General features: G+C 61.8%; 3 protein-coding genes across 3 annotated transcripts in view; 1 reads left to right on the top strand and 2 right to left on the bottom strand.

Annotated features, from left to right (window-relative positions):
- The first annotated feature begins 630 nt into the window (after positions 1 to 630).
- On the top strand, positions 631 to 7,371 carry CLU (clusterin). The gene is made up of 9 exons (XM_080342851.1): positions 631 to 644; positions 1,819 to 1,925; positions 2,900 to 3,048; positions 3,161 to 3,331; positions 3,902 to 4,319; positions 4,844 to 4,957; positions 6,569 to 6,795; positions 6,995 to 7,176; positions 7,259 to 7,371. Exons 2-9 carry the CDS (start codon positions 1,829 to 1,831, stop codon positions 7,263 to 7,265), a joined length of 1,365 nt encoding a protein of 454 aa, XP_080198977.1. The 5' UTR covers positions 631 to 644; positions 1,819 to 1,828; the 3' UTR covers positions 7,266 to 7,371.
- Positions 7,372 to 8,123: 752 nt separating this feature from the next.
- SLC35F6 (solute carrier family 35 member F6) lies at positions 8,124 to 13,793 on the bottom strand (the record flags this gene model as incomplete). Its single annotated transcript, XM_080342946.1, has 6 exons — positions 8,124 to 8,593; positions 9,389 to 9,499; positions 10,533 to 10,745; positions 11,348 to 11,519; positions 11,585 to 11,657; positions 13,717 to 13,793. 6 exons carry the CDS (start codon positions 13,791 to 13,793, stop codon positions 8,124 to 8,126), a joined length of 1,116 nt encoding a protein of 371 aa, XP_080199072.1.
- A 7,784-nt stretch (positions 13,794 to 21,577) lies between these two features.
- Positions 21,578 to 27,322, bottom strand: part of KCNK3 (potassium two pore domain channel subfamily K member 3) — a gene marked incomplete at both ends in the record, with an annotated part of 18,103 nt that continues 12,358 nt past the window's right edge. The window contains 8 exon segments of the mRNA XM_080341646.1: positions 21,578 to 21,682; positions 21,684 to 21,785; positions 21,787 to 21,833; positions 21,836 to 21,915; positions 21,917 to 22,025; positions 22,028 to 22,210; positions 22,213 to 22,378; positions 22,380 to 22,450. Coding sequence (XP_080197772.1) covers positions 21,578 to 21,682; positions 21,684 to 21,785; positions 21,787 to 21,833; positions 21,836 to 21,915; positions 21,917 to 22,025; positions 22,028 to 22,210; positions 22,213 to 22,378; positions 22,380 to 22,450 — 863 coding nt within the window.

The raw sequence follows: 27,322 nt of genomic DNA, 5'->3' as shown, positions 1-27,322 counted from the left end.
GCCGTGACCAGCAGCTGGGAAGTTGTTTATAGCCCCGGGGGGGAGCTGCGGCTTCGGGCTGTGCGGGGGGGGCCATGGCCGGGAGCGGAGGCGGGTGGGGCCCGTGCCTCAGTTTCCCTTGTGCCTCAGTTTGTTTCCCCCGTGCCTCAGTTTCCCCCGTGGCAGCGGCGGATGTTGCAGCTGGGCCGGGGGTTAAGGAGCTGGGGGGGGGGTCCCACGCAGCCCCCGCTGGGTACGCGGGTGGGGAGGGGATGCCCCGTCCGCACCGGCCCCCCCGGGATGGGATAACAAAGGCTGCGCAATGTCTGGCGAGGTTTCCCCCGCCGGGTTTTGTGAACCCCAGGGAGAGCGCGGATAGAATGCGAGCTCCCCGTGTCCCGTCCCCCCCACACCCCCGTTTTTTGGGGGGGCGATGCCCACCCGCGGCGAGGCGGGATGTGCGAGCGGCACCACGCCCAACCCCGCGGCGTCGGGGCGCGGGGGAGAACGGGAAACGGGCCGCGGGGGGGACGGGGACGGGGCCGGTCCCGCCGGTTCCAGAAAGCTCCGGGGCCGGAGCGGGGCGGACCCGCGGGGCCGCGGCCGGATAAATAGGAGCGGGCGGGGGCGGGTGCGGTGGAGCCGGCCAGGGCGGCGGGGTGCAGGTACGGATCCCCATCCCATTCCTGTCCCCCCATCCCTCTCCGCCCTCCCTGCCATCCCCGTCTCCCCATCCCCGTCTCCCCATCCCCGTCTCCCCATCCCCGTCTCCCCATCCATCTCCTCCTCATCTCCCCATCCCTGCCGTGAGCTCTGCCCGGTCTCAGCCGGTGCTGGAGCCCCTCCACCCCTCCCCGGGGTGCTCCCTGGGGTGCCACTGCCCTGGCTGTGGGAGGACTGGGTGCTTCACGCTTGTTTTGGGGGTGCACAGCAACCCATGGGTGTGGGGCAGCTGCTGTTGGGGCAGAGCTGGGAGCCGTGCACCCCGGGGTGCCGCCCACCCCTCCGCACTGTGCTGGGGGGGTGATGCGGTGGCTGGATGCTCAGCCCATTGGGCAGGAGTTTCCCACAATGCCCCGGGTCGGGCAGGATGGAGCTGGGGCGGGATGGGGGTTTATTTAGGGGGCAGCGCTGTGGAGGGGCAGCAGGGCAGGGGGGTGCAGCGGTACTGCAATGGGTGCTGCAATGGGTGCTGCAATGGGTGCTGCAGTGCTGCAGGGCACCGGGGGGGGGCGGGCAGAGCCCCACCGCAGCTGGGCCATTGCATAAACTTTTTTTGCGGGGGAGGGGCGGTTGGAAGCCCCGATATTGCGCAGCCCCGGGTGCCTTGGGCATGGCACCTTTCGGGGAGGCCGGGGTCCTGCCAGCTGTGCCCATCCCTGCCTGCAGCTGGCAGGGGTTCAGAGCTGCCCTGGCTTTGCCCCCCCTTGCTCCTTAGAGCCCTCCCAGCCTTTCTCCATCCCTGCCGGGTAACAGAAAAGCAGCGCTGGCTCTCACGGTATGGGGGAATCTGTGCCTGGTCACTGCCTTGGCCGCCCGCCCTGCCTGGCCCTGGGCCTGGGGCTTGTTTGTCCCGCAGGCAGGTGGGGGGGGACACGGGCTGCACATCCTGCCCCCCCAGCCAGGGCTGCGAGCAGGACCCCCCTGCCCAGAGACCCCCCCATGGGGATGCGCTGCAGCCCCCGGCTCCCCTGGGTAACGCAGCATTAGCTCAATCATCACCGTGTCCCCAGAGCGATGCCCGGGGAGGACGGGGGGGCTTGTCCCTGCTGCTGACTCAGAGCCCCGTGGCCGGGGGGGTGGGGGCGGATCCTGCTCTGACCCCCCCGCTGCCTGCAGGGACGGGACCATGGCCGGGACCATGGCGCTGCTGCCGCTCGCGCTGCTCGGGCTCCTGCTCGCCGGGCGGGGGGGCCAGGCCCTCGTCCCCCCCAGCGAGCTCAAGCGTGAGTGGGGGGGGACAGCCCGGGTGGGGGTCGTGGGGTAGGGGGCGCGGGGGGTCTGGCAGCACCCCAGGTGGTGCTGGGTGGGGGGATGCTGGACCCAATGGGTTGGGGGGGAGCACGGCTTTTAATTGGGGGAGGGATTGTTCCCTGTAGGCTGAGGGAGCAAATGGGATGGCTGTGGGGTGGAGGGGGGGGGGGGGGCTGTGTCCACGGGGGGTGCTGGATGGAGGGGCACGGCGTCATCCCTGGGGGGTACGGCGTCATCCTTGGGGGTCGCTGGATTGGAGGACCACAGCATCATCTCTGGGGGGAGCACAGCATCATCCCTGCGGGTTGCTGGATTGGGGGAACACAGCATCGTCCATTGGGGGGGCTGCTTGGAAGGGGGCACAGTGTCATGCCTGGGGGGGCAGTTTGGAGGGGGGCACAGCATCATCCCTGGGGGGCACCATGTCATCCCTGGGGGTGGCTGGATTGGGGGGCACAGCATCATCCCTGGGGGGGGCACCATGTCATCCCTGGGAGTGGCTGGATTTGGGGGGCACTGCATCATCCCTGGGGGGCGCACAACATCATCCCTGAGTGAGATGGGAATGCAGTGTTGGGGCTGGATGCTTTTGGGGGGACAAGAAAGGAAGATTTTCCACCCAGAGATCCCCCGGGGCTGGGGTGGTCACAGCAAGAGCTGGTGACAATGACTGGATGGGGACAGCACAGCCCGATGGCCACCTCGGCGTGAGGCCATTCCTGGGGGGCAGGTGGGGGGAACTCATGGCAGCGCTGCCCCAATGTCAGGGTGATGGGCAGCGAGATGCGGCTCCAGCCTGGGCGGGATTTTTGGGTCTATGAACTGGAACGGGGCCGTTGCTGAGCAAACAGGACTCTGCCCCCCCAAATACTTGTGTGGGCTGGTGGGGTTCCCCCCATCTCGGGAGCAGCGGGCGAGGGACGCTTTTCCTCCTCATCCTTGCCAGAGATGTCAGCGGCTGGCAGCAAATACATCGACACGGAGGTGGAAAATGCCATCAATGGGGTGAAGCAGATGAAGACCCTCATGGACAAGACCAGCAAGGACCACCAAGCCATCCTGCACACGCTGGAGGAGACCAAGAGGAGGAAGGAGGTGAGCGAGGATGAGGAGGGCGGTGGTACCCGGGCTGGGATGCATCCGGAGGGTCTGGGGGATGCTGTTCCCGGGGGTGCTGGGTGCCATCCTGGATGTGGGTGCTTTGCAGGAGGCGGTTCAGCTGGCGCGGGACAAGGAGCAGCAGCTGGCGGCCAAGCAGGAGGTTTGCAACGAGACGATGCTGGCGCTGTGGGAGGAGTGCAAGCCCTGCCTCAAACACACCTGCATGCGCTTCTACTCCCGAACCTGCCACAGCGGCTCAGGGCTGGTGGGGCGGCAGGTGAGAGCTGGGACCGCAGCAGCGGCGGTGCTGGGAACGGAGGATTTGTGGGGTAGGGAATCTTGTGTCCAGCTGTGGCCCCTCAGTTCCAGCAGGACAGGGAACTGCTGCAGAGAGTCCAGCGCAGCCACCAAGATGCTGCAGGGAGTGGAGCATCTCCCGTGTGAGGAAAGGCTGAGGGAGCTGGGGCTCTGGAGCTGGACAAGAGGACACTGAGGGGGGACTCATTCCTGGGGATCAAGATGGAAAGGGGCAGTGTCAGGAGGATGGAGCCAGGCTCTGCTGGTGACAACCAGGGACAGGACAAGGCAATGGGTGCAAACTGGAACACAGGAGGTTCCACTTGAATATGAGAAGCAACTTGTTGGGGGTGAGGGTGTCAGAGCCTGGCCCAGGCTGCCCAGGGGGTTGTGGAGTCTCCTTCTGTGCAGACATTCCAACCCGCCTGGACACCTTCCTGTGTAACCTCATCTGGGTGTTCCTGCTCCATGGGGGGATTGCACTGGGTGAGCTTTCCAGGGCCCTTCAACCCCTGACGCTCTGTGACTGTGATTCTCCCCTGCCCGGCAGTTGGAGGAATTCCTCAACCGTTCGTCCCCGTTCTCCATCTGGGTGAACGGCGAGCGCATCGACTCGCTGCTGGAGCGCGACCAGCGCCAGGAGCGGCAGTTTGAGGACCTGGAAGAACGATTCGGTTTGCTGGAGGACGAGGTGGACGACATCTTCCAGGACAGCACCCAAGTCTACGGCCGCATTCACCCCTTCTTCCCAGCGCCCTTCGGCGGGTTCCGCGAGGCTTTCCGCCCCCGGGTCCAGCGCGTCCGCCTGGTCCCGCGCAGCCAGAGGTTTTCCCGGGAGCTGCATCCCTTGTTCCCGCATCCCCACCACAGCTTCCACCGCCTCTTCCAGCCGCTCTTCGAGATGACGCAGCGGATGCTGGACGAGGTGCAGGGCGGCTGGGAGCGCCCCATGGGCACCTTTGGCTCAGGTAGGGTGCTCAGCCACGGGTGGGGGTCGTGGGTCCCCCAGTTCGGCTGGAAGCGGCGTGCTTATGGCCAGAATTCCCAGCAAGCCCCCCCTTCTTATTAAGCGGTAACTAATTTAGAGGATGAGCTCAACGACACATCAGGGAATCCCCATGGGAGCCCAGGAATCACAGGCTCCACTGTTTGTGCTTTGCCGGGTGTTTTTTGGATTTCCCCCCCCGCCACTTAAATCTTGGCTGCCGGAGCCGCCGCTGTTTCGGGAAGGTGTTTGTTTTGCCCGAGTGCCGGTGCCGTCACCGTCTGCCACCGCGGCCCCGGCGGCTGGGAAACGGCGATTTCGAAAGGCGGGCTGGCAGGGAGCGCTGCGCTGCGCAACCAACAGCCGCCGGGGGTGAAATTCCCCGGGAAAAGCACTTTAATGCCCCGCCGTGGCACCCCAGGGTGCTGGCGCCGCAGCTCTGCCCTGGGCTTGGGGGTCTGTGGTGCTGCCTCCCGCACCGCGGTGTTTTTGGGGTGCTCTCCGCAGAGTCCCGTAACTTCAGCGACGACCGCATGGTGTGTCGGGAGATCCGGAGGAACTCGGCCGGCTGCCTGCGGATGCGCGATGAGTGCGAGAAGTGCCGGGACATCCTCGCCGTGGGTCAGCGAGGGGATGGGGAGGGGGGAATGGACACATTTAGGGGGTGGGGTGCAAGGGGATGTAGGCACTGGGGATGAGATGCAGTGGGGTATAAGGTAGTGCAGGCACCAGGGATGGGGTGCAGTGGGGTGCAAGGGGGTTCATGCACTTGGGGGTGAGGGGATGATGTGCAGTGGAGTTTTAAAGGGGGTGCACACACGAGGGGCGAGGGGATATGATGCTGAGGGGTGCAAAGGGGTGGATGCACCAGGGTTGGGGCTGAGGGGATAAAATGTGGTGGAGTGCAAGGGGGTGCACACATGGGGGCTGGGGGTGAGGCGATGAAATACAGTGGGGTTTAAAGGGGTATAGGCACTGGGGGTGAGTGCATAAGATGCTGTGGGGTGCAAGGGGGTGCACACATTGGGGCTGGGGGTGAGGGGGTGAAATACAGTGGGGTTTAAAGGGGTATAGGCACTGGGGGTGAGTGCATAAGATGCTGTGGGGTGCAAGGGGGTGCACACATGGGGGCTGGGGGTGAGGGGGTGAAATACAGTGGGGTTTAAAGGGGTATAGGCACTGGGGGTGAGTGCATAAGATGCTGTGGGGTGCAAGGGGGTGCACACATTGGGGCTAGGGGTGAGGGGGTGAAATACAGTGGGGTTTAAAGGGGTATAGGCACTGGGGGTGAGTGCATAAGATGCTGTGGGGTGCAAGGGGGTGCACACATGGGGGCTGGGGGTGAGGGGGTTGAATCAAGAAGGTGCATGCACTTGGGGGTGAGGGGATATTGTGCAGTGGGGTTTAAAGGGGGTGCAGACATGGGGGGTGAGGGGATAAGATGCTGAGGGGTGCAAAGGGGTGGATGCACCAGGGTTGGGGCTGAGGGGATAAAATGTGGTGGAGTGCAATGGGGTGCATGCAGTGGGGCTGGGGGCACAGGGATTAAATACAACGGGGTGCAGTGGGGTGCAGGCACTGGAGCTGGGGGGGTTAAATGCAGTGGGGTTTAAATGAGTGCAGGCACTGGAGTGAGGATATAAGATGCTGTGGGGTGCAAGGGGGGCAGGCAGCAGGGTTGGGGGTGTGGGGATGAAATACAGTGGGGTGCAAGGGGGTGCACATGTTGGGGTTGGAGGTGAGTGGGTTAAATGCAGTGAGGTTTAAAGGGGTGCAGGCATGGGAGTGAGTGCATAAGATGCTATGGGGTGCAAGGGGGTGCATGCACTGGGGCTGGGGTTGAGGGGGTTAAATGCGAGAAGGTGCAGGCACTGGAGGTGAGGGGGTAAGATGCTGTGGGGTGCCAGGGGTGGATACCCCAGGGTTGGGGCTGAGGCTATAAAATGTGTTGGGGTGCAAGAGGACACAGGCACTAGGGCTGGAGGTGAGGGGGTTAAATGCAGTGGGGTTTAAAGGGCTACAGGCACCGGGATGAGGGAATGAGATGCAGTGGGGTGCAAGGGGTGCAGGCAGCGGGGCTGAGGGTGTGGGTCTGAGACTTGGTGGGGTGCAAGCAGTGCACGCACGGGGGTTGCGGGGCTGAGATTCAGCTGGGTGCGAGGGGGCTCCAGCAGCGGCGCTGGGGTGAACCCCGGCACCCTGCTGCCCCCAAAGCTCCCCGTGCCCCCCCAGACTGCCAGCAGACCGACCCCGCGCAGCAGCAGCTGCGGGAGCAGCTGGAGGACGCGCTGCGCCTGGCCGAGCGCTTCACGCGCCGCTACGACGAGCTGCTCCGCGCCTTCCAGGCCGAGATGCTCAACACCAGCAGCCTCCTGGAGCAGCTCAACCGCCAGTTCGGCTGGGTGTCCCGCCTGGCCAACCTCACCCAGGACACCGACGGCTTCCTGCAGGTCACCACGGTGCGTCCCCGCGGCCGCGGGGCTCGAAACGCCCCCGTCCCGCCGCCCTTTTTGTAGCCGCGGAAAGTGGGTCAGGGGGAGAAAGAGGCGATTGTGAGCCCGGCCGGGCACAAAAGTGGTGGCTGCGCCGCTGCCAGGGCCAGAGGCCGGCGCGGGGGACTAGCCCGGCTCTCCCTTTGTGCGTCCCCCGCTCTTCCAGGTCCTGTCCAAGGCTCCCAACCCCGAGGACCCCTCGGCGCCCCCCGACACGCAGGTGACGGTGCAGCTGTTCGACTCAGAGCCGCTGTCCCTCACCGTGCCCGGGGACATCTCCTGGGACGACCCGCGCTTCATGGAGCTGGTGGCCGAGCAGGCGCTTCGGCACTACAAGCAAAACGCCATGTGAGTCTGTGACCCCCAAATCCCCACGGCGGAGATGGGGCAGCCAGGCCCTGCCTCACCCCCAAAATCCTTTATCCCACAGAGAGTAGCCGGGTGATGCTGCCCCTGCCCCATCGAGCACCCCCCATCACCCCATCCCACGCCGGGGGGTCCGAACGCCGCTGCCCCCCACCCTGCCGCTGCCAGGGTCCCACCATGGGCCCCGAAACAGAGAGGAAATAAAGGTAGAGCCGAACTCCCCGACTGTGCTAAACTCTTTGGGGCGCACCCCCCACATAGCAAATAAACGTTGTAGAAACAGCCGCCTGAGGATGAGCAGTGGGTGTTGTGAAATGGGGAGGGCAGGATCTAACCCCCCCCTAAACTGGGGCAGGCAGGCAGGCCCCCAAGGACACTGGGGCTTGCCGCCTTGTCCCCTCCACCCTGGAAAGAGGTCCTGGTGCTCTCCTTCCCTTGGGGACGTGGGTGATAAGTCCTGCAGGGTCAGCGTGATGGGGGGGACACAGCACCAACCGTCCCCTGGGGCCAGCAGGGCCCAGGGGGGTCCCCACCCCGCTCCCCAGCCCCACAGGGACCCCACAACAGCACAAACACCCAGGGAGCGACTCACGGGCAGATGCTCTTTACTGGGGGGAGACACAAGTTGGGGAGCAGCGGGACCAGCCCCAACCCCCCCAGCGCCCCCCCGCACTGGAGCCCCTTGGGAACAGGGGCAGAGGCTTCAATATCTCCCCGCCAGCCAAGGAAGGACATGCCCAGCGCCGCTGTCCCCTCCCAGCGAGGCCGGGACAGGTTTATCCTGCAAATAACAGCAGGACAGCAGCCGCTGGCCCCACCACGGTGTCCTCACCACCACGGTGTCCCCAACACCACGCCGAGCCCCCTGAGGAGGGGACAAGGGACAATGATCCAGGGAAATAAAGCCCAGGGTCCCACGGGCGCGGGGCTCAGCTGTCGCTGTTGATGGCCGTGCTGTCCCCATGCAGCAAACCCTCCCGTTCGGCGCCGCCGCTCTCGTCCCCGCGCCGGCGCAGCCGGGCGAGCAGCGGCCGGTGCAGCCCGTTGTACAGAGCAGCCCCCGTCAGCAGCACCCCGAACCCCAAAACCTCCAGGCCGTGGAAGGTCTCCCAGCCCACGGCCAAGCTGACGGCCCAGATGACGAGGGTCCGGAGACTGTCCAGCACCATGCGGGTGGTGGCGCTGATCTCCTTGGTGACGCTGATGCCGGCGAAGTTGAAGAAGGCGATGCTGCCGATGTTCCCCAGCAGCGCCAGCGCGATCAGGGGCTGGTGGCCAATCTGGCAAAAGGCGTCCAGGGCGTCTTCCAGCGTCCGGCGAGGGTTCCCGCTGAAACCGCCCGCGGGGATGTAGTACATGGGCACCAGGAGCAGGGCCAGGATGAGGAAGCCGAAAAAACCTGGGGGGGATGTCAAAAAATCATCAAATCACAGGGTGGTTTGGATTGAAGGGACCTTAAAGCTCCCCCAGTCCCCCCTGCCATGAGCAGGGACATCTGCACCAGCTCAGGCTGCTCAGAGCCCCGTCCAGCCTGGCCTGGGATGTCTCCAGGGATGGTTCAGCCACCACCTCTCTGCCCAACCTGGGCCAGGCTCTCACCACCCTCAGCACAAACAATTTCTGCATCATGTCTGGCCTGAATTTCCCTTCTTTAATTTAAAACCATCACCCCTTGTCCTATCACAACAGGCCCTGCTCAAAAGTCTGTCCCCATCTTTCTTCTTGGTCCCTTTTAAGTCCAGAAAGGCCGCACTAAGGTCTCCCCGGAGCTTCTCTTCTCCAGCTGAACACCCCAACTCTCTCACCTGTCCCCAGCAGAGCTGTTCCAGCCTCGGGTCATTCCTGGGGCTCCTCTGGCCCCTCTCCAGCAGCTCCATGTGTGTCCTGTGCTGAGGACCCAGAGCTGGACCAGCACTGCAGGGGGGTCTCACCAGAGCGGAGCAGAGGGGCAGGATCCCCCCAAACCTGCTGCTCACGGGGTTGGGGACGCAGCCCAGGACACGGGTGGTTTCTGGGCTGCCAGCGCACATGGCCGGGTCATGGCCAATGTCCCACCCCAGCACCCCAAGTCCTTCTCCCGGAGCTGCTCCCCATCCCTGCATCCCCAGCCTGGACCGATACCGGGGTTGTCCCAGATTTGCAGGATTTGACACCCCTCAGGTGCTCAGCGCCCCAAACTGATGTCCCAACAGACCTTCGGTGCCGACTGCCCGCAGCGGGTGCACGTCGTGCTTGTAGACGAACTTCTCCTCCAGCACCATCTGGATGGCGACCACCACCTGCGCCATGATGATGAGCAAGTCACCTGTGGAGAGAAGGACGGACGGGGGGGAGAGGAGTATGGATGGAAGGAAGGGGAAAAGGAAAGATGGGGAAAAGAAAAACAGAGGGAGAGAAGATGAGGAGAAGGGAAGATGGGGGGAGAGAGGAGGGAAGGGGAAGGGGGAAGGAAGGGGAAGGGAGGAAGGAAAGGGGAAGGAAAAGGGAAAGGAAAGGGGAAAAGAAAGGGGAAAGGGAAAGGAAAGGGGAAAAGAAAGGGGAAAGGAAAGGGGAAAAGAAAGGGGAAAGGAAAAGGGAAAGGAGAAAGGAAGGGGAAGGTAAAGGGAAAGGAAGGAGAAGGGAAGGTAAAGGGAAAGGAAGGGAGGAAGGGATTAAGGGAGGAATGGAGGGGAAGGAAGGGGAAAGAAGGGGAAGGAAGGAAAAGGGAAAGGAAGGGGAAGGGAAGAAGAAAGGGGAAAGGAAAGGGGAAAGGAAAGGGGAAAGGAAAGGGGAAAGGAAAGGGGAAAGGAAAGGGGAAAGGAAAGGGGAAAGGAAAGGGAAAGGAGAAAGGAAGGGGAAGGTAAAGGGAAAGGAAGGAGAAGGGAAGGTAAAGGGAAAGGAAGGAGAAGGGAAGGTAAAGGGAAAGGAAGGGAGGAAGGGATTAAGGGAGGAATGGAGGGGAAGGAAGGGGAAGGAAGGGGAAGGAAGGGGAAGGAAGGGGAAGGAAGGGGAAGGAAGGGGAAGGAAGGGGAAGGAAGGGAGGAAAGAAGGAAAAGGGAAAGGAAGGGGAAGGGAAGGAGAAAGGGGAAAGGAAAGGGGAAAGGAAAGGGGAAAGGAAAGGGGAAAGGAAAGGGGAAAGGAAAGGGGAAAGGAAAGGGGAAAGGAAAGGGGAAAGGAAAGGGGAAAGGAAAGGGGAAAGGAAAGGGGAAAGGAAAAGGGAAAGGAAAAGGGAAAGGAAAAGAAAAAGGAAAAGAGAAAGGAAAAGAGAAAGGAAAGGGCGCTGAGCCCCTGCCCACAGGCCAGGCAGCACCGCCGTGCCCTGGGGGGTTATTTCCCTGCCCGTCCCTTTCCCCTCGTACCGGTGATCACGTCGCTGAGCTTGTGCCTCTGGCCATGGGAGCTGTGCAGGTCCGCCAGCCCCACCACCACCAGCCCCACCACGGTCACCAGGATCCCCAGCCACTGGCTCAGCTCCAGCTTGCGGCCCAGGAAGGCGACGGAGAGGAGCCCGGTGAAGATGACGACGGACCCTCGCAGCATCTGGAAGCTGGAGGCGCTGGTCATGTTCAAGGCTGCGCGGGGAGAGACAGACCCATAAGTGTGTGTGGTGCTGGAGCCGAACCGGGGCCCCCGCTGGGCTCTGACCCAAGGAACACGTGAAGGAGCAGAGGAAACGGCCTCAAGTTGCCCAGGGGAGGTTGAGGTTGGATGTGGGGAACAATTTCTTCCCCAAAGGGCTGTGGGGCATTGGAACAGGCTGCCCAGGGCAGTGCTGGAGTCACCAGCCCTGGAGGGCTGGACAGACGGACATGAGGTTCTCAGGACACGGGGCAGGGACAGGGGTGGGGGAATGGTTGGACTCAGTGATCCTGAGGGTCTTTTCCAACCAAAATGCTTCTATGATTCCCCGAATTAAGAGCAGCGCGGTGATTGACCAGAGGAAGGGGCAGCAATGCTGTCTCCCCCATTCAGAGCTGCTTCGTGCCCAGACACAGCCCCCCAGGAACCCCGTGTCCCCCCGTTAAAGAACACAACTCACCGAGTCCTGCCACAACTCATCACACCCCTTCAGCGTCCCTGCCCAAAACCGAACGTACCGTGGAGTCCCACAGCCCGACAGCCTCAGGGACAACTAAGAGGGGACAGCAGTGACGTCCCCGTCCCCAGCACTCACCCACGTACATGATGCTGGTCCCGGTCATGTCGCAGAGGGCGGGCGGCAGGAAGAGCAGCGGGTTGAAGGGCTGTGCCAGCGCCATGCTGGGCTCCGGCCTCCGCCGATCCCTCCACACCAGCAGGTAAAACACCCCCAGGCAGGAGAACTCCCCCAGGAACATGCCCACGGCCTGCGGGAAAAGGGGGTCAGGGGGGTGGTCTGGCCGGCGCAGCCGTTGTGCTGGGGGGGGCTCACCTGCAGGAACGGGTGCTGGAAACCGTGCTCCTCCGAACCCCCGCAGCCAGGAGCGCTGAAGTTATCGGCCCATCTGTGAGACAGAGAGGACGGGGGTTAGAGCGGGGGGTCACCCCAAAACCCAGCACGGGGCTGTCACCTGGACCGGCAGCCCCGCAGGTGACAGGCGGAGGCACAAGAGACAAAGATGCGGGGACAGGAGACAAAGATGCGGCTGCCCCAACCTGCCGGCAGCTCCTGGCCCGGCTCCCGGCCCTGAGTGACAGGCGGGGAAATGGACACCGCTGTGTCACATAGTCCTGCGATCCGGTGTCCCCGTGTCGCACAGCCCCGCAATCCGGTGTCCCCACGCCCGTGTTGCACAGCCCTGTGACCCGCTGTCCCCAGGGCCTGGTGTCCCTGTGCCCACGTTGCACAGCCCCCCGATATGGGGTCCCCACACTCGTGTCATGCAGTCCTGCAATCCCATGTGCCCGTGATACTGTGTCCCCATGATCGGGTGTCTCTACACTCCTGTGTCCCCCTGATCAGGTGTCACTACAATCCTGTGTCCCCGTAACTGGGTGTCTCCATGATCAGGTGTCCCTGTGATCCCATGTCCCCATGATCCAGTGTCCCCGTGACCCCATGTCCCCGTGATCCCGTGTCCCCGCACCCGTCGCTGCTGAAGCCTGGGAGCCCAGGACAGTGCGGTGGGGTCACCCCAACCCCTTCCCTCCCCTCTGTGTCACCTTGAAGCTTTGGGCGCTAAGGGTCACAGGACACACAAAGGACACTGGACCGCAGGCTGGGGGGGGCAGCGGCTCCCACTGCTCACACCCCCAGCCACGGTTTTGGGGCACAAACCCCCTCTTTGGGTGCACCAAGCGGCACAGAAGGATGAACACAGACTGTCCCCATGGCCCATTTCGGTGAAGATGTCCCCTCCTTAGGGACCCCAGCCCCTGGGTGACGGTGCCCGTCCCCAGCACACCCCCACGCCGCTGTGCACCCCGAGACCAGCACCCCTTTCCCCTCTGGATGCTTTTTTGCTGAGCCGAGCGGCAGCTGCACCGCAGACCTGCTGAGCTCGGGGAAACGGGGCAGCAGCAGCGGCCGGGACAATCCCTAGCCCGTCCCTGTCGCTTGGCGAGGGGCTTTGCTTTCGGCGTGAGTCAGCGCCGGGTGACACGGCACAGCCCCGCCGCGGGTGTCGCAAGAGGCGTTGTCGGGACACACGGGTCTCGAGAGCCGGCTGAGCGCCCGGGTCACCTCCCGGCTCTGCTCTGCCTCAGTTTCCCCACCCAGGGACCTCGGTTTGCCGTGACACCGGCTGGAGCCTGAAACCCCGCTGGTGTGCAGGTGTCTGCCCAGCGGCAGCGGGACGAGCCGGCCCGGCAGGTCTGCCCTGCCCGGGCAGCTCTCACCATCCTCATCGTGCTGCACCTGGGGGCTCCCCCAGGGAAGGGACTCGGCCTTTTTGGCTTTTAGGGGGGGTGAGCTGCAGCGTGTGTGGGGAGCCTAGTTTTGGGGGGCACTCGCATGGCTCCTCCCCAGCACCCACGGCAGGAGATTTGCACCCTTGGGCAGCACCCACAAGAGGAGCCCCAACCCCTCTGGCCACGCACCCCCTTCCTCCTCATCACCAGGAGCTGGACCGCAAGCACCAGCACCCCCAGTCCCATCGGGCCCCCCGCTCCGGTCCCACGGGGCACCCTAGCCCAGGCCGGACCCCTAGTCCATGGGGCACCCCCAGTCCCATGGGGCACCCCCAGTCCCATGGGGCACCCCAGCCCAGGCCTGACCCCCAGTTCCATGGCGACCTCCCCAGCCGGGGGGCACGGGGGCGCTGTGCCAACCCAGCCTGACCACAGCCGGGCCCGGGGCGCCCAAGGGCCGCTGTCCCCAAGGCCACACGAGGGAACACGGAGCCCACCCCGGGGCGTGACACCCCCGGAGCCTGGGGGGGACCAATCCTGTGACGGAAGGAGGGGATGGAGGCCCCGAAGGCCGAGCTCAAATCCCCCGCGGGGAGCGCGGGAGCTGCGGGGGGCTGAGCCGCGGGAGGGCCCCGAGCCCCGGGGGTGCCCAGGGCCGCTGCGGGACCCCAGCCCCGGGGTGCGGGACCCCCCTCAGCCTCCGGGAGAACTCACTTGGCCGCCAGGGTGTTGATGGAGCCGGTGAGCAGCATGAGGGCGGCCAGGCCCAGCTGGTACCGGGACCACGCCATGACCCCGCCGCTGCCGCCGCCGCTCCCGCCCTGCACCGGGCCGCGCCACGGCCCCGCCCCGCCCGCAGCGCCCCGCCCACCGCCCCGTCAAATTCCGCCCCCGATTGGCCCCGCTCCGCCCCGCAGCGGCTGACCACGCCCACAGGGCTGTGTGACCCCGCCCCTCAGCATCTGACCGCGCCCACAGGGCTGTGTGACCCCGCCTCTCAACGCTGACCACGCCCACAGGGATATACGACCCCGCCCCCAACTTCTAACCACGCCCGTATATACACATGGCCCTGCGCTCCCGGGATCCAGTCCCGGTGCTGCCGTGTCCCGGCGTCCCTGGTGCTGCCCTTCCCGGTGCTGCCCTTCCCGGTGCTGCGTTGGCCGAGTGCCGCCCGTCCCGGTGCTCCCTGTCCCGGTGCAGCCCTGCCTGACGCTCCCTGTCCCGGTGCCCCCTGTGCGGGCGCTCCCTGTGCTGCCCTTCTCTGTGCTGCCTTGGCCGGGTGCCGCCCGTCCTAGTGCTCTCCTGCCCGGTGCTGCCCGTCCCGGTGCAGCCCTGCCTGACGCTCCCTGTCCCGGTGCCGCCTGTCCCGGTGCCGCCTGTCCCGGTGCCGCCTGTCCCGGTGCCCTCGTGGCCCCGTCCCCGCACACCACACTCCCTACGCTGTCGCCCTGTGGTCCCCCCGCCGCCGGTCCCCCTGGAGACATCCCGGTGCCCCGGTCCCTACGCCCTGATGCCCCTCTCCCCGGCTCGCTGTGCAGCGCCGCGGTCCCCGTGGGCGGTGTGTCCGAGATCCAGTGTCACGCGTGTCCCCGCCGCGGCGGTGCCGGCAGATGGCGCCGGCGGAGCAGGATCGGGCTCTCCCGGTCCCGGGAATCGGGCCCCGCCGCCTGTCTCAGGCCAGGTAGGAGCGACCGACCCTTCACTCTGGCCGGGGTCACCATCCCGGGCTGCCTGCCCGGGCTAACCCTGCTTGGCCTAAGCCCGCCCCGCGTGGACTAACCATGCTTGGACTAACCCTGCCTGGGCTGAGCCTGCCCTGCATGGACTAACCACACCTGGACTAACTCTGCTTGGGCTAAACCTGCCCTGCCCGGACTAACCCTGTCCCAGCTAAGCCCTGTCTGGGATAACTACCCTGACTGAAACACTGCCTGGGCTAAGCCTGCCCCGCCCCGGACTAAGCCTGCCCCGGCTAAACCCTATCTGGGCCAATCCTGTCTGGGCTAACCCTGACTGGGCTAAACCTTGTCTGGACTAACCCAGCTCTGCTCAGACTAACCCTGCCTCCGCTAACCTTGCCCAGACTGAACTGCCTGGTCTAACCCTGCCCTTTCCGGACTAACCCTGCTCCAGCTAACTTTGCCCAGACTAACAATGCCTGAACTAACGCTGCTTGTTCTAACCCTTCCCAGGGTAAACCCTGGCTGGACTAACCCTACCCGGACTAACCTTCCCCAAGCTAAGCCGTTCCTGGGCTACCCCTGCCCTGCCTGGACTAATCCTGCTTGGGCGGTCCATGCCTGGACTAACCCTGTTGGGCCCAGACTAAGCCTTGGCGGGGATGGCTGGGGGAGCTGCCCTCAGGGGTTCAGCTCCCCTGGCCTCCCTACACCCCCCATGCTGGAGCTGGTTATTGGGGAGCACTTGCACCCCCAACCCCTTTGGGGGCCAATTCTCCACCACCCACCCGTGGTCCCCAACCTCCCAGCGCCCCGACCAAGGGTGCCGGGGGCCCCTCCACACCTGGCAACAGCTCCACTGCCGTCCCCCCCCCGGCCTCCCCGTCAGCCGCAGATAAATTGTTTTTCCATCGCACGTCAGGCCCGGCGGCCGTGACGGGGGGAGAGAAACCTGCTCCAAGGGCCCTCGCCAAGGCCAAGGCCGCCAGCGCCATGGAGTTAACCCTTCCCGTGGGGGGGGGGACACGGAGGGGCGGGGGGGTGAGCATCTCCTGCTGCCCCCAGGGATGCTGTAGGGAAGGGACTGAAACGTGTCCCTGGGGAGGGATGGGACAGGGAGGGGAGCAAAATGTGTCCCTGGGGGGGGATGGGATGGGGAGGGGAGCAAGATGTGTCTCTGGGGAGGGAGGGGATGAGGAGGGGACCAAAACATGTCCCTGGGGAGGGATGGAATGGGGAGGGGAGCAAAATGTGTCCCTGGGGAGGGATGGGATGAAGAGAGGACCAAAATATGTTCCTGGAGAGGGATGGGACCGAAATGTGTCCCTGGGGAGGGATGGGACCGAAATGTGTCCCTGGGGAGGGATGGGATGGGATGGGGAGGGGAGCAAAATGTGTCCCTGGGGAGGGATGGGACCGAAATGTGTCCCTGGGGAGGGATGGGATGGGGAGGGGAGCAAAACGTGTCCCTGGGGAGGGATGAGACCAAAATATGTCCCTGGGGAGGGATGGGATGAGGAGGGGAGCAAAACGTGTCCCCGGGGAGGGATGGGACCAGAATGTGTCCCTGGGGAGGGATGGGATAGAAAGGGGACCAAAATGTGTCCCTGTGGAGGGATGGGACCAAAATGTGTCCCTGGGGAGGGATGGGATGGGATGGGATGGGATGGGATGGGATGGGATGAGATGGGATGGGATGGGATGGGGAGGGGAGCGAAACGTGTCCCTGGGGAGAGAGGACCAAAATATGTCCCTGGGGAGGGATGGGACCAGAATGTGTCCCTGGGGAGGGATGGGATGAGGAGGGGACCAAAATGTATCCCTGGGGAGGGATGGGATAGAAAGGGAACCAGAATGTGTCCCTGGGGAGGGATGGGATGGAGAGAGGACCGAAATGTGTCCCTGGGGAAGGATGGGATGGGGAGGGGACCAAAATGTGTCCCTGGGGAGGGATGGGATAGAAAGGGGACCAGAATGTGTCCCTGGGGAGGGATGGGATGGGGAGGGGAGCAGTGGCAGAACATGATGCACAACAAGCACACGTGTGACATCGCGCCGTCACCCCAGGATGACGTCATGCCACAGAGGATGACCTGATGCCACCCATGGAGATGCCACCGCAGCGGGTCCCCTCCACCCCCTGGGTCACCCCGGTGTCCCCGTCACCAGCTCAGGGTCCCCAAGGAGGTGCTGCAGCCGCATCCAGGGGGTGCATTGCTCTTCCCCGGCACCTCTCCCCAAATTCAGGTCAGTGAGGGGGCAGCTGGGGACAGGGAGTGGTGACGCCCAGCACATCCCCATCCCCAGGGTCCCCGCACAGGTGCCACCAGCATCCGAAGGCCCCCGGTGCAGGACAATAGGGATGTTGGGACCATGTGTGGGATGGGGTGGGGAGAAGATTAAGTTATATATATGTTTTCTTCCCCTCAACAGCATCTGCTGGAGTTTTCCTCTGGGTGTCATGAGCTGGGATGGGAAAACAGAACCATTACATATGTGTGGTGGTTTGGTTTGGGTTTTGTGGTTTTTTTACTTTTTTCAATGAAACCCCTATTTACTGATAATTGCTGTAGAAACCAGAGCAGCATGAGTTTGCTTGATTTTTTTCCTTATTTTCCCCCATTTTCTCCATTCTCACCCCCTACCTGCCCCTTTTTCAGCCAGACCGGCAGCCTTCACTCCCCATCCCTCTCTCCTCCTCTTCCTCACAGCCCAGAGGAGGCAGCAGGATGAGTCCCGGCTGCGCTGCTTAATCCTGGGGAGGAATTTTAAGTTGCTCCAGGGGTCTGTAAACATTTGGGCCACAGCCGACAAGAGGAATTTAAATGCTTTGAGAGGGACAGAAATAAAACATTCCCCAGGCTGAGGCAGTGGGGACGTTGGTTCAAGGGCTCCCAAACCCCCTAGGGGTGTCACCGGCGGCCCTGCAGGTCCCCATGGCTCTCCTGGGGATGTCTCAGCTTTCCACTTTGGGCTGGGGGACCGTTGGAGGTGACCGAGTGTTTTGTGCACTTAGAAGATCATGACTCCATCCTCTTCCTCCCCCAGGTATTTGTAGCCATGGTGTGAACCCTCCTGAGCCTTCTCCGCTCCCAGCTTTCCTCCTAGGAGAGATGCTCCGGTCCCTTCATCACCTTCATGGTCTACCCTTGGAATCTCTCCAGTCTGTCTGTGTCTTTCATGAACTGGGAAGCCCAGCACTGGCCCTACTGGTGCTGAGCAGAGAGGATCCCCAGATACCCTCAGCCTTTCTTGCAGCACATTGTTGGCTCATGGTCAACCTGGTGTCCACCAGCACCCCCAGGGCCATTTCCCATTGTGGTGGTCACTGCTGCATGGGGTTGTTGCTCCCCAGGGATGCAACTTTGACCTTCTCACTGTTAAACTCTGTGAGGTTCCTCTGACCATTTCTCCATCCTCTCCAGGTCCTCTGGCGTCTCCATCCTCCCCAGGTCTCCCTGGCACCTCCATCCTCTCCAGGTGTCCCTGACACCTTCATCCTCTCCGGATCCCTCTGGCATCTCCATCCTCTCTAGGTCCCTCTGGTATCTCCACCCTCTCTAGTCCCTCTGGTATCTCCATCCTCTCTAGGTCCCTCTGGCATGTCCACCCTCTCTAGGTCCCTCTGGCATGTCCACACCTCTCTAGGTCCTCTGGCATCTCCATCCTCTCTAGGTCCCTCTGGTATCTCCACCCTCTCTAGGTCCCTCTGGCATGTCCACCCTCTCTAGGTCCCTCTGGCATGTCCACCCTCTCTAGGTCCCTCTGGCATCTCCATCCTCTCTAGGTCCCTCTGGCATCTCCACCCTCTCTAGGTCCTTCTGGCATCTCCATCCTCTCAAGTCCCTCTGGCATCTCCACCAATTGCTCCAGCCCAGTGGCACCAGCAGCCTCCCAGTTCCTCCAACGCGTCCCCATGGGTGCACCCTGGGGACAAGCTTGCTCTCTCCATTGGCTGCTGCCAGGACACACCTGCTCTTTGTAGGCTTAGCTTTAGCAGATTAAGCTCTGGCCTGGGTTTGGATGGAGAGGTTTTATCCACTTGAAGGCAGGAGAGCAACCCAGAGCTCTGCTGGTGGCCCCAGCCATGGGGATGACATGTCCCTGTCCATCCTGTTTACATTGAGGGTGGTGAGAACCTGGCCAGATATCCAGAGAGGTGATGGCTGAACCATCCCTGGAGACATCCCAGGCCAGGCTGGACGGGGCTCTGAGCAGCCTGAGCTGGTGCAGATGTCCCTGCTCATGGCAGGGGTGGCACTGGGGTAGATTTAATGGTCCCTTCAACTCAAACCCATCCTGTGATTCGATGATTCTATGATTCCAGTGTGTTCTGGCCACCAGTGATGCCCAAATCCCCTTGGAAGTTTGGACCTGGATGCCCAACACCACTTGAGGTATCCTCAGCAGTCCCCTCTATTGATCTCCTGTCTGTGCCTTAGTTTCCCCACATAGCTCAATACAGGGGGGCTCAGCCCTGTCCCCCCGGTCACAGCTGCTCGCAGTCATTGGGTGCTGTTTGCATGGAGCAGAGGGACGTCTCCAGCCTGTGCCACGGAGCGAAGGCTGCAGAAATGCCACTATGGGCATGAACAGGAAGGACACAGCTCTGCTGGGTTTTTGGGGGGCTCCTTGGCGGGAGAAGCTGCTGCAGGACCCCCCTTCCCTCCTTGGGGTGAAACGGTGGGATGGGAGGGGCAGCCCAAGGTCCTTCACCTGCTGAGCCTGCCATAGGATGCTGTAGCCCAAAGCTCAAGCTGAACTTTTTCCTTTCCTTTCCTTCCTTTCCTTTCCTTTCCTTTCCTTTCCTTTCCTTTCCTTTCCTTTCCTTTCCTTTCCTTTCCTTTCCTTTCCTTTCCTTTCCTTTCCTTTCCTTTCTTTCCTCTTTCCTCTTTCCTCTTTCCTCTTTCCTCTTTCCTCTTTCCTCTTTCCTCTTTCCTCTTTCCTCTTTCCTCTTTCGCTACCCTTTCCCTTTCCTTCTTTCCCTTTCCTTTCCCTTTCCCTTTCCCTTTCCCTTTCCCTTTCCCTTTCCCTTTCCCTTTTCCCTTTCCCTTTCCCTTTTCCTTTTCCCCCTTTCCCTTTTCCCTTTTCCCCTTTCCCTTTTCCCTTTTCCCTTTTCCCTTTCCCTTTCCCTTTCCCTTTCCCTTTCCCTTTCCCTCTCCCTCTCCCTCTCTCTCTCCCTCTCTCTTTCCTTTCCCTTTTCCCTTTTCCCTTTCCCTTTCCCTTTCCCTTTCCCTCTCCCTCTCCCTCTCTCTCTCCCTCTCTCTTTCCCTTTCCCTTTTCCCTTTCTTTCTTTCCTCCTCTTCCTCATCCATGGGAAAAGTCAGGAGACGGACAAACAGAGGTTTACCCTGAGGACATTCTCACACTTCCCAGTCCCCGCAGAGCCGAGGTGATGGGGCACAGAGCCGTGACACGGGGACACCCCAGGGGACCACGACCCTCGCTCCTCATCCTCACGCGGCGGCCCGACGAAGGAGCCGAGGAGCTGTCAAGCTTTGAACCAGCCTTTATTTCTCTCTCTCTCTAAGGAAGAAGAAAGAACCCCCGCGGTACAAATCGACTTTGGCATGAGAACCCGAGAAACTTGGCCGGGAGGAGCGCGGGTCCACGCGGGCGCCCGACGACGAGAAAGATGCAGAGAGCAGAAAGAGAAATTCCCCTCCATCATCAATGAATTTCCCCCCAAGACTCCTCTATCTGATAGATAATTATAGATTTCTATAGATATGGTGATAACGTAATTTATAATAAATATCCTCTTGATATCTAACAGTATGTACAGGTCAAGTATTAGAAATACATTGGTTTTTCTTCTGGTAAAAGGTGAGAAATGAAACAGGCGGGTTGGGTGCCTGGGCTGTCCCCAAAGTCCCCTGACACCTCCCCGGGGCTCAAAGAGGGACCAGCGCATGTCCCAGTGTCCCCCGGTGTCCCCATCGATGGGGGTACAGCCTGTGCTTTGGGTGCTGGGGTGTGCTCCCCGTGAAGGTTGAAGGTGAAGACAGAGGGTGAAAAAGTCCTATAATGCCTCAGGTTGTCCCCAAAAAAGCTCCCGAGGGTAACGGCTCCGGCCCCAGGGGAGGACTGGGGATGGGGGGTCCTGCTCCTGCATCCCGGGGCAGAGAATCCTGGGTTTGCCCATCTAAAACGGGTTAAAACGACCCGTGAAGCTGCCGGCGGGCTGCCCACCGAGTTTTGGCAGCCTACGTGACTCACAGCTTGTTTTCCCCGGCCGCGGGGGCAAGCTGATGTGCGCAGTGATGGAAAAAAGCTCCGTCTAAGCCCCTCTTAGCCTGATTTGCGCGCTGATGCGCGCTCTGCCTTCGCCGTGACATCTCTGGCCGTGGCATCCTCACTGCCTTCCTCCCCAGGAGGCAGAGGATGGAGGGGCCGGATGCAGGATCAGCACCAGAAGCCCCACGGTCCTCCCGTCCCCGTGTCCACATGTGTCCAGATGGCGCTCGGGATGTTCTGGGGCTGCCGTGGGGTTGTCTTGGGGCCGTGGGGCTCCCCAGTTGCTTCCATAGAGGTACCACGGTGGGAGGTGCAGGTGTACACACACCCCCCGCCTCAAACCTCACATTGGGTTAAAACACCCTCCAGCTCTTCAAGTTTCACATTTTTGAGGAGTGGTTTTTGCAAAAATAAAATAAATTAAAATAAAATAACACCAGTAGCTCCCTTGTGTTATTTTCTGCACCGAGGAGGACCAAGGCAGCATCGCCGCTCCTCCTGTATCCATCCCAGAGCAGTTACGGCCCCGCCCCCCTGGGGGTCCCATCCTGAGCCCGCTGCCCCCTCCACATCCAAACCCTGGAGTAATTTTCCTCCTGCTGTGACCAAGAAGAGTCCTTGGCTGAGGAGGAGGGTCTGGGGGGGATGGATTGGGGTTAGACGGAGCTGCGGCGCTTGGTGAGCCCCGGGAAGGCGGCGAGGCTGTGGAGGCCAGTGGAGACGGAGCTGATGGCCGAGCGGCGGGCGTTGCAGAAGCATCGGTTTGTTGGGGGTCTGGGGACAGCGGCCGGGCGAGGAGTGACTCTGCTCCACGCAGGTGTCCGAGGTGGAGAGGTCCCTGGGGATGATCATGGGGATGGAATACCTGCAGCTTCTCCCGGCTCTTGTACCACAGGCACGAGCACATGGATGGAAGTGGAGAACCTCGGCGTAGACGTTCCGGAACCCGCCGCCCGTGGCCGCCGGGGTGGCCGCGGGCCGTTGTCCGTGGTGTGGACGCTGCTGCTTGGCCGTTGCGGGTGAGCAGAGCGCGATGCTCGGCGTCCCGCTTCTCGTCCTCGGCGTTCATGGTCATGAACCTCAACACCACCAGGTTGAGGAACGCCCAATGACCGTCAGGCCTGTCAAGATGTAGACGAAGCTGAAGGCCACATATTGGGGCTTGTTCTGGAGGGCTTCGTCCTTCTGCAGGGCCACGTAGTCCCCGAAGCCGATGGTGGTGAGGGTGATGAAGCAGTAGTAGTAGGCGTGGAAGAAGCTCCAGTGCTCGTAGTAGGAGAAGGCGGCTGCCCGATGCAGAGGGTGCTGATGCAGGAGAAGAACCCGATGGTGACCATGTTGGCCATGGAGACCTCCGCTCGCCTCATGCCAAGGCACTTCTTGACCCGGTGCAGGAGGTACCTGACGAAGGTGTTGATCCTCTCGCCCAGGCTCTGGAACATGACGAGGGTGAGGGGGGATGCCCAGCAGAGCGTAGACCATGCAGAAGACCTTCCCCCCATCCGTGCTGGGTGCCGCGTGGCCATAACCTGGGAGGCAAAGCCACAGAGGGGGAGTCAGCTTGGTGGTCCAAGCTGGGGGGTGCAGCACCTCAAACTGTTTCCCTGAGTGAGTCACTGATGGTGGACCCCCATCCTGACCCCCTGGGAACAAGGAGTGACCGCAGAGGGTTCTGAGAGATGGGTGTAATGGGGAGTCCAAAGGAAAATGGAGCTGGAGAAGGGGGCAAGTCCTGGGCTCGTGGGAAAGGAGCTGGAGGGCTGGGTGATGGACAAGGTGCCGCATCCCCTGGGCTGGGGTGGGGGTAGCTGAGGGTGCTCGGATGGACCCTGGCTGGGGTGGGGGATGTTCCCAGTAGCAAGTGACAGAACAAGGGGAAATGGCCTCAAGTTGCCCAGGGGAGGCTGAGGTTGGATGTGGGGAACAATTTCTTCCCCAAAGGGCTGTGGGGCATTGGAACAGGCTGCCCAGGGCAGTGCTGGAGTCACCAGCCCTGGAGGGTTGGACAGACGGACATGAGGTTCTCAGGACATGGGGCAGGGCTGGATTGTGGTTGAACTCGATAATCTTGAGGAGCTTTTCCAACCAAAATGATTCTGTGATCCTATGAAACTGGAGATGGCTCTTCCTGAAATCCCCATCCCGGGCGGCCTGTGTCCAGCAGCGGGTGGAGAGACGCAGGAGACGCAGAAATTAGAGATTTTTTAAGGAATGAGAATCAAGGGCAGCCCCTCTGTCACCCAGCCCCACATCCCCACATCCCCACGTCCCACTGCCACGTCCGTGGGAGCTGGGGGAGCATCCCACCCAGCCCAGGGGGGCCCATTGGAGTCTCAGTTAATCTCCTGCCTGCGCAAACCCCGCACAGGCAGGATTTATCCTGTCATTGTGCCAGCAGATTATTTGTTCCTGATGGGATCTGGGCTCCTGCAGCTGGCAGAGGTGGTGGAGCCGTGGAATGGGGGTGCTGCCCTCCCGCAAGCCGTGACACTTTTCCTTTCCTTTCCTTTCCTTTCCTTTCCTTTCCTTTCCTTTCCTTTCCTTTCCTTTCCTTTCCTTTTCCTTTCCTTTCCTTTCCTTTCCTTTCCTTTCCTTCCTTTCTTTCCTTTCCTTTCCTTTCCTTCTTCCCTTCCTTCCCTTCCCTTCCCTTCCCTTCCCTTCCTTCCCTTCCTTCCCTTCCTTCCCTTCCCTTCCCTTCCCTTCCCTTCCCTTCCCTTCCCTTCCTTCCCTCCCTTCCCTTCCCTTCTTCCCTTCCCTTCCCTTCCCTTCCCTTCCCTTCCCTTTCCTTCCCTTTCCTTCCCTTTCCTTCCCTTTCCTTCCCTTTCCTTTCCTACCTTCCCTTCCTTCCCTTCCCTTCCCTTCCCTTCCCTTCCCTTCCCTTCCCTTCCCTTCCCCTTCCCCTTCCCTTCCCCTTCCCCTTTCCTTCCCCTTTCCCTTCCCCTTTCCCTTCCCCTTCCCCTTCCCCTTCCCCTTTCCCTTCCCCTTCCCCTTCCCCTTTCCCTTTCCCTTTCCCTTTCCCTTTCCCTTTCCCTTTCCCTTTCCCCTTCCCTTTCCCCTTCCCTTCCCCTTCTTCCCTTTCCCTTCTTCCCTTTCCCTTCTTCCTTTCCCTTTCCCTTCTTCCCTTTCCCTTCTTCCCTTTCCCTTCTTTCCCTTTCTTTCCTCCTCTTCCTCATCCATGGGAAAAGTCAGGAGATGGACAGAGGTTTATCCAAGGACATTCTCACACTTCCCAGTCCGCACAGAGCAGAGGTGATGGGACACAGAGCCGTGACACGGGGACACCCCAGGGGACCGCGACCCTGGATCCAACCTCAACCTCCCTGGCGCAACTTGAGGCCGTTCCTCTGCTCCTGGCGCTTGTTCCTGGGGAGCAGAGCCCGACTCCCCTGGCTCCAAGCTCCTTTCAGGCAGCTCAGAGATCAGAAGGTCTCCCCTCAGCTCCTGTTCTCCAGCTGAACCCCCCAGGTCCCTCAGCCGCTCCATCACACTTGTGCTCCAGCCCCTCACCAGCTCCGTTCCCTTCTCTCCACTCGCTCCAGCACCTCAAGGCCTTTCTTGGCGTGAGGGGCCCAAAACTGCCCCCAGGATTGGCGGTTTGGCCTCCCCAGTGCCGAAGAGCATCTGGAGAGCATCACTGGAGAGCATCACTGGAGATCATTGCTGCTGTTACCGGTGCCGGGCTCCAGCCTGTCCCTTCCCTCACTTGGTTGAAAAGGGGCTACTGTTTGGTGTCCCCGTCCCTGCCTGTGGTTCCCTGTTCCCTCTCCAGTGGCAGAGGGGACACCAAGGCAACACTGTGCCGCCTGGGTGCTGCTTTTCAAACCAGCATCCCATCCCTCACCCTGCCTGTCTGCCCTTTATCTCCTGCTGTCACCTCCGTCCCCTTCCCAACAGCCTGAAAGTCCCCAGCCCTGGCGCATCAGCGGCCAAGGATGCGGTTTTAGGACGCGAGCCCTGAGCGCTGCCCGCAAGCCCCGTCCCTGCCTGCCCTGCCTGCCCTGCCCGCAGCAGCACAGCCTCCCCTCGCTTATTTAGCCCCGTTTCTCCGGGAAGGGAGTTTTATGAGCTCTCACAGCACGTCCAAGCATCCGTCAATCTACCGGGGCCCCTGTGCTCTTTGCTGGCTTTAGCGGGCGCTGCCTGATCTCCAGCATGTCTGAGGATGGTGGGGAGGTCACTGGGACTCACATCTTCGGCTGATGGGGAAGGTGACAAGGGGTGAAATGCCCCAAAACCCTCTGTGGTTCCTTCTGCTCCCCACCAGAAGGGGCTCAGCATCCCTGCTCCTCCCCATCTCCTGCAGCCCCCCTAAGCGTCCCCACCCAAGGGGTGTCCCAGCAGGGATGCTGCCAAGTCGGGGTGCTCCGGGCTCCCGCTTGGGTGCTGCAAGCAGGCGTGTGTGTCCCCGGGGAGAAAACACAATGTCCCCAGGGAGACAACATGACATGTCCCTGAGGAACGCGGCCGGCTCGTCTCCTTTTTAGGGCTGCGGAGGAGCGGGGGGGGATCTGGCCGTGGCTCCGGGAGCAGGTGCAGGTCTGGGCTGGCCCAAGCCTGGAGCAAATCCGGGCTGTCAGAGGGATGGATGGATGGGGGGATTAGCGGAGCAGGCTGCCGGGGATGACAGGAGGGGGGGAATTTGCAGAGGGAAGTGTTGGATGGTTGGTGGGTGCAAAGGGCTGGGAAGGCAGCGAGAGGGTCCCTAGGGTGGGACTGGGTGCTGGAGGGGGTTGGAAGGTGCAGGGAGTCTGGGGTGCAGGCAGCCAGGACAAGGGGGTGCAGGGAGCCCAGGCAGGGGGATGGGGAGTCCCAGCTGATGACAAGAGATGGACCAGGGTTTTGGGGTACAAAGCAGTCAGAAAACCATCTCCCTGCTTTACAGAACCACTGCAGGAAATCAGGGCTGGCAGGGAGCGAGGGCTGGTGGCCATAAGCCATGGCTGGTGCCAGGACACACAGATTCACATTATCCCAGAATCCAGAGTGTCAGGAGTTGAAGGGCCCTGGAAAGCTCATCCAGTGCAATCCCCCCATGGAGCAGGAACACCCAAATGAGGTTACACAGGAAGGTGTCCAGGCGAGTTGGAATGTCTGCACAGAAGGAGACTCCACAACCCCTGGGCAGCTGGGCCAGGCTCTGACACCCTCACCTCCAACAAGTTGCTTCTCACATTTCAGTGGAACCTCCTGTGTTCCAGTTTGCACCCATTGCCCCTTGTCCTGTCCCTGGTTGTCACCAGCAGAGCCTGGCTCCATCCTCCTGACACTGCCCCTTTCCATCTTGATCCCCAGGAATGAGTCCCCCCTCAGTGTCCTCTTGTCCAGCTCCAGAGCCCCAGCTCCCTCAGCCTTTCCTCACACGGGAGATGCTCCACTCCTTCAGCATCTTCATCACCCACATGCCCAGGCAGGAACCCTGCACCACGCTGCCAGAGCCACCACGCTGCTCTCCTGTGGTTCAGCAGCTGGGGATGCTCCCGGGGTCCTTGCTGGGAGCAGGTGAGGTTCGTCCTGTCACCCACGGCCCATAGCTGGGATGTCTGCTGGGCTAGTGTCTCCCCCTTAACCAGTGGAGCTGCCACCTCATGCCAGCGCAGCAGCCTGGTCCCCGCAGAGGGATGCAGAGCCCATCACCACGGTGTCTGACCTGCTGCAGCTTTCCCTGTCCATTGCCGGGATGATGAGCAAGGTTCAGGCATCCCAGCTGATGGGGGATCCACCAAAGCATTGACCACTCTAGGGGTCTTCAGTGCTTTGGAGCAGCCCCAGTTTCTGGGGATGAACCCAACTCTCATGCTTCCATGCCTGGGACAAAACCGATTCTCATCTTTCCAAGCTCAGGATTAACACAACTCTCATCCTTCCAAGCTTGGGATGAACTCAGCTTTCATCCTTCCAGCTTTCATCCTTACAAGCCCAGGGTAAACTGTTGTCCTTCCAAGCTCAGGATGAACCCAGCTCTTGTCCTTCCAAGTCTGGGATGAACCCAGCTCTTGTCCTTCCAAACCTGGGATGAACTTGGCTCTCATCCTTTCAATCCCAGGATAAACTCTCATTGCTCCAAGCCTGGGATGAACCCAACTCTTGTCCTTCCAAGCCAGAATGAACCCAGCTCTCGTCCTTCCAAGCCTGGGATGAACCCAGCTCTTGTCCTTCCAAGCCTGGATGAACTTGGCTCTCATCATTCCAATCCCAGGATAAGCTCTCATCGTTCCAAGCCTGGGATGAACCCAACTCTCGTCCTTCCAAGCCCAGGACGAACCCAGCTCTTGTCCTTCCAAGCCTGGGATGAACTCAGCTCTCATCCTTCCAAGCCTGGGACAAACCCAGCTCTCATCGTTCCAAGCCCAGGATGAACCCAGCTCTTGTCCTTGCAAGCCTGGCTTCAGATCACGAAACCC

The sequence above is a fragment of the Nesoenas mayeri genome (assembly GCF_963082525.1).
Source record: "Nesoenas mayeri genome assembly, chromosome: 3".
In the NCBI taxonomy this organism is placed as follows: Eukaryota; Metazoa; Chordata; class Aves; order Columbiformes; family Columbidae; genus Nesoenas; species Nesoenas mayeri.
Note: the sequence above shows the minus strand (reverse complement) of the source record. Positions and strands in the feature narration are given on the sequence as shown.

Coding starts and splice junctions, on each gene's coding strand:
- CLU (XM_080342851.1), top strand. CDS start 1,829: ATGGCCGGGACCATGGCGCTGCTGCCGCTCGCGCTGCTCGGGCTCCTG. Junction 3,049..3,160: donor AGACCAAGAGGAGGAAGGAG/GTGAGCGAGGAT, acceptor GGTGCTTTGCAG/GAGGCGGTTCAGCTGGCGCG. Junction 6,796..6,994: donor GCTTCCTGCAGGTCACCACG/GTGCGTCCCCGC, acceptor CCGCTCTTCCAG/GTCCTGTCCAAGGCTCCCAA.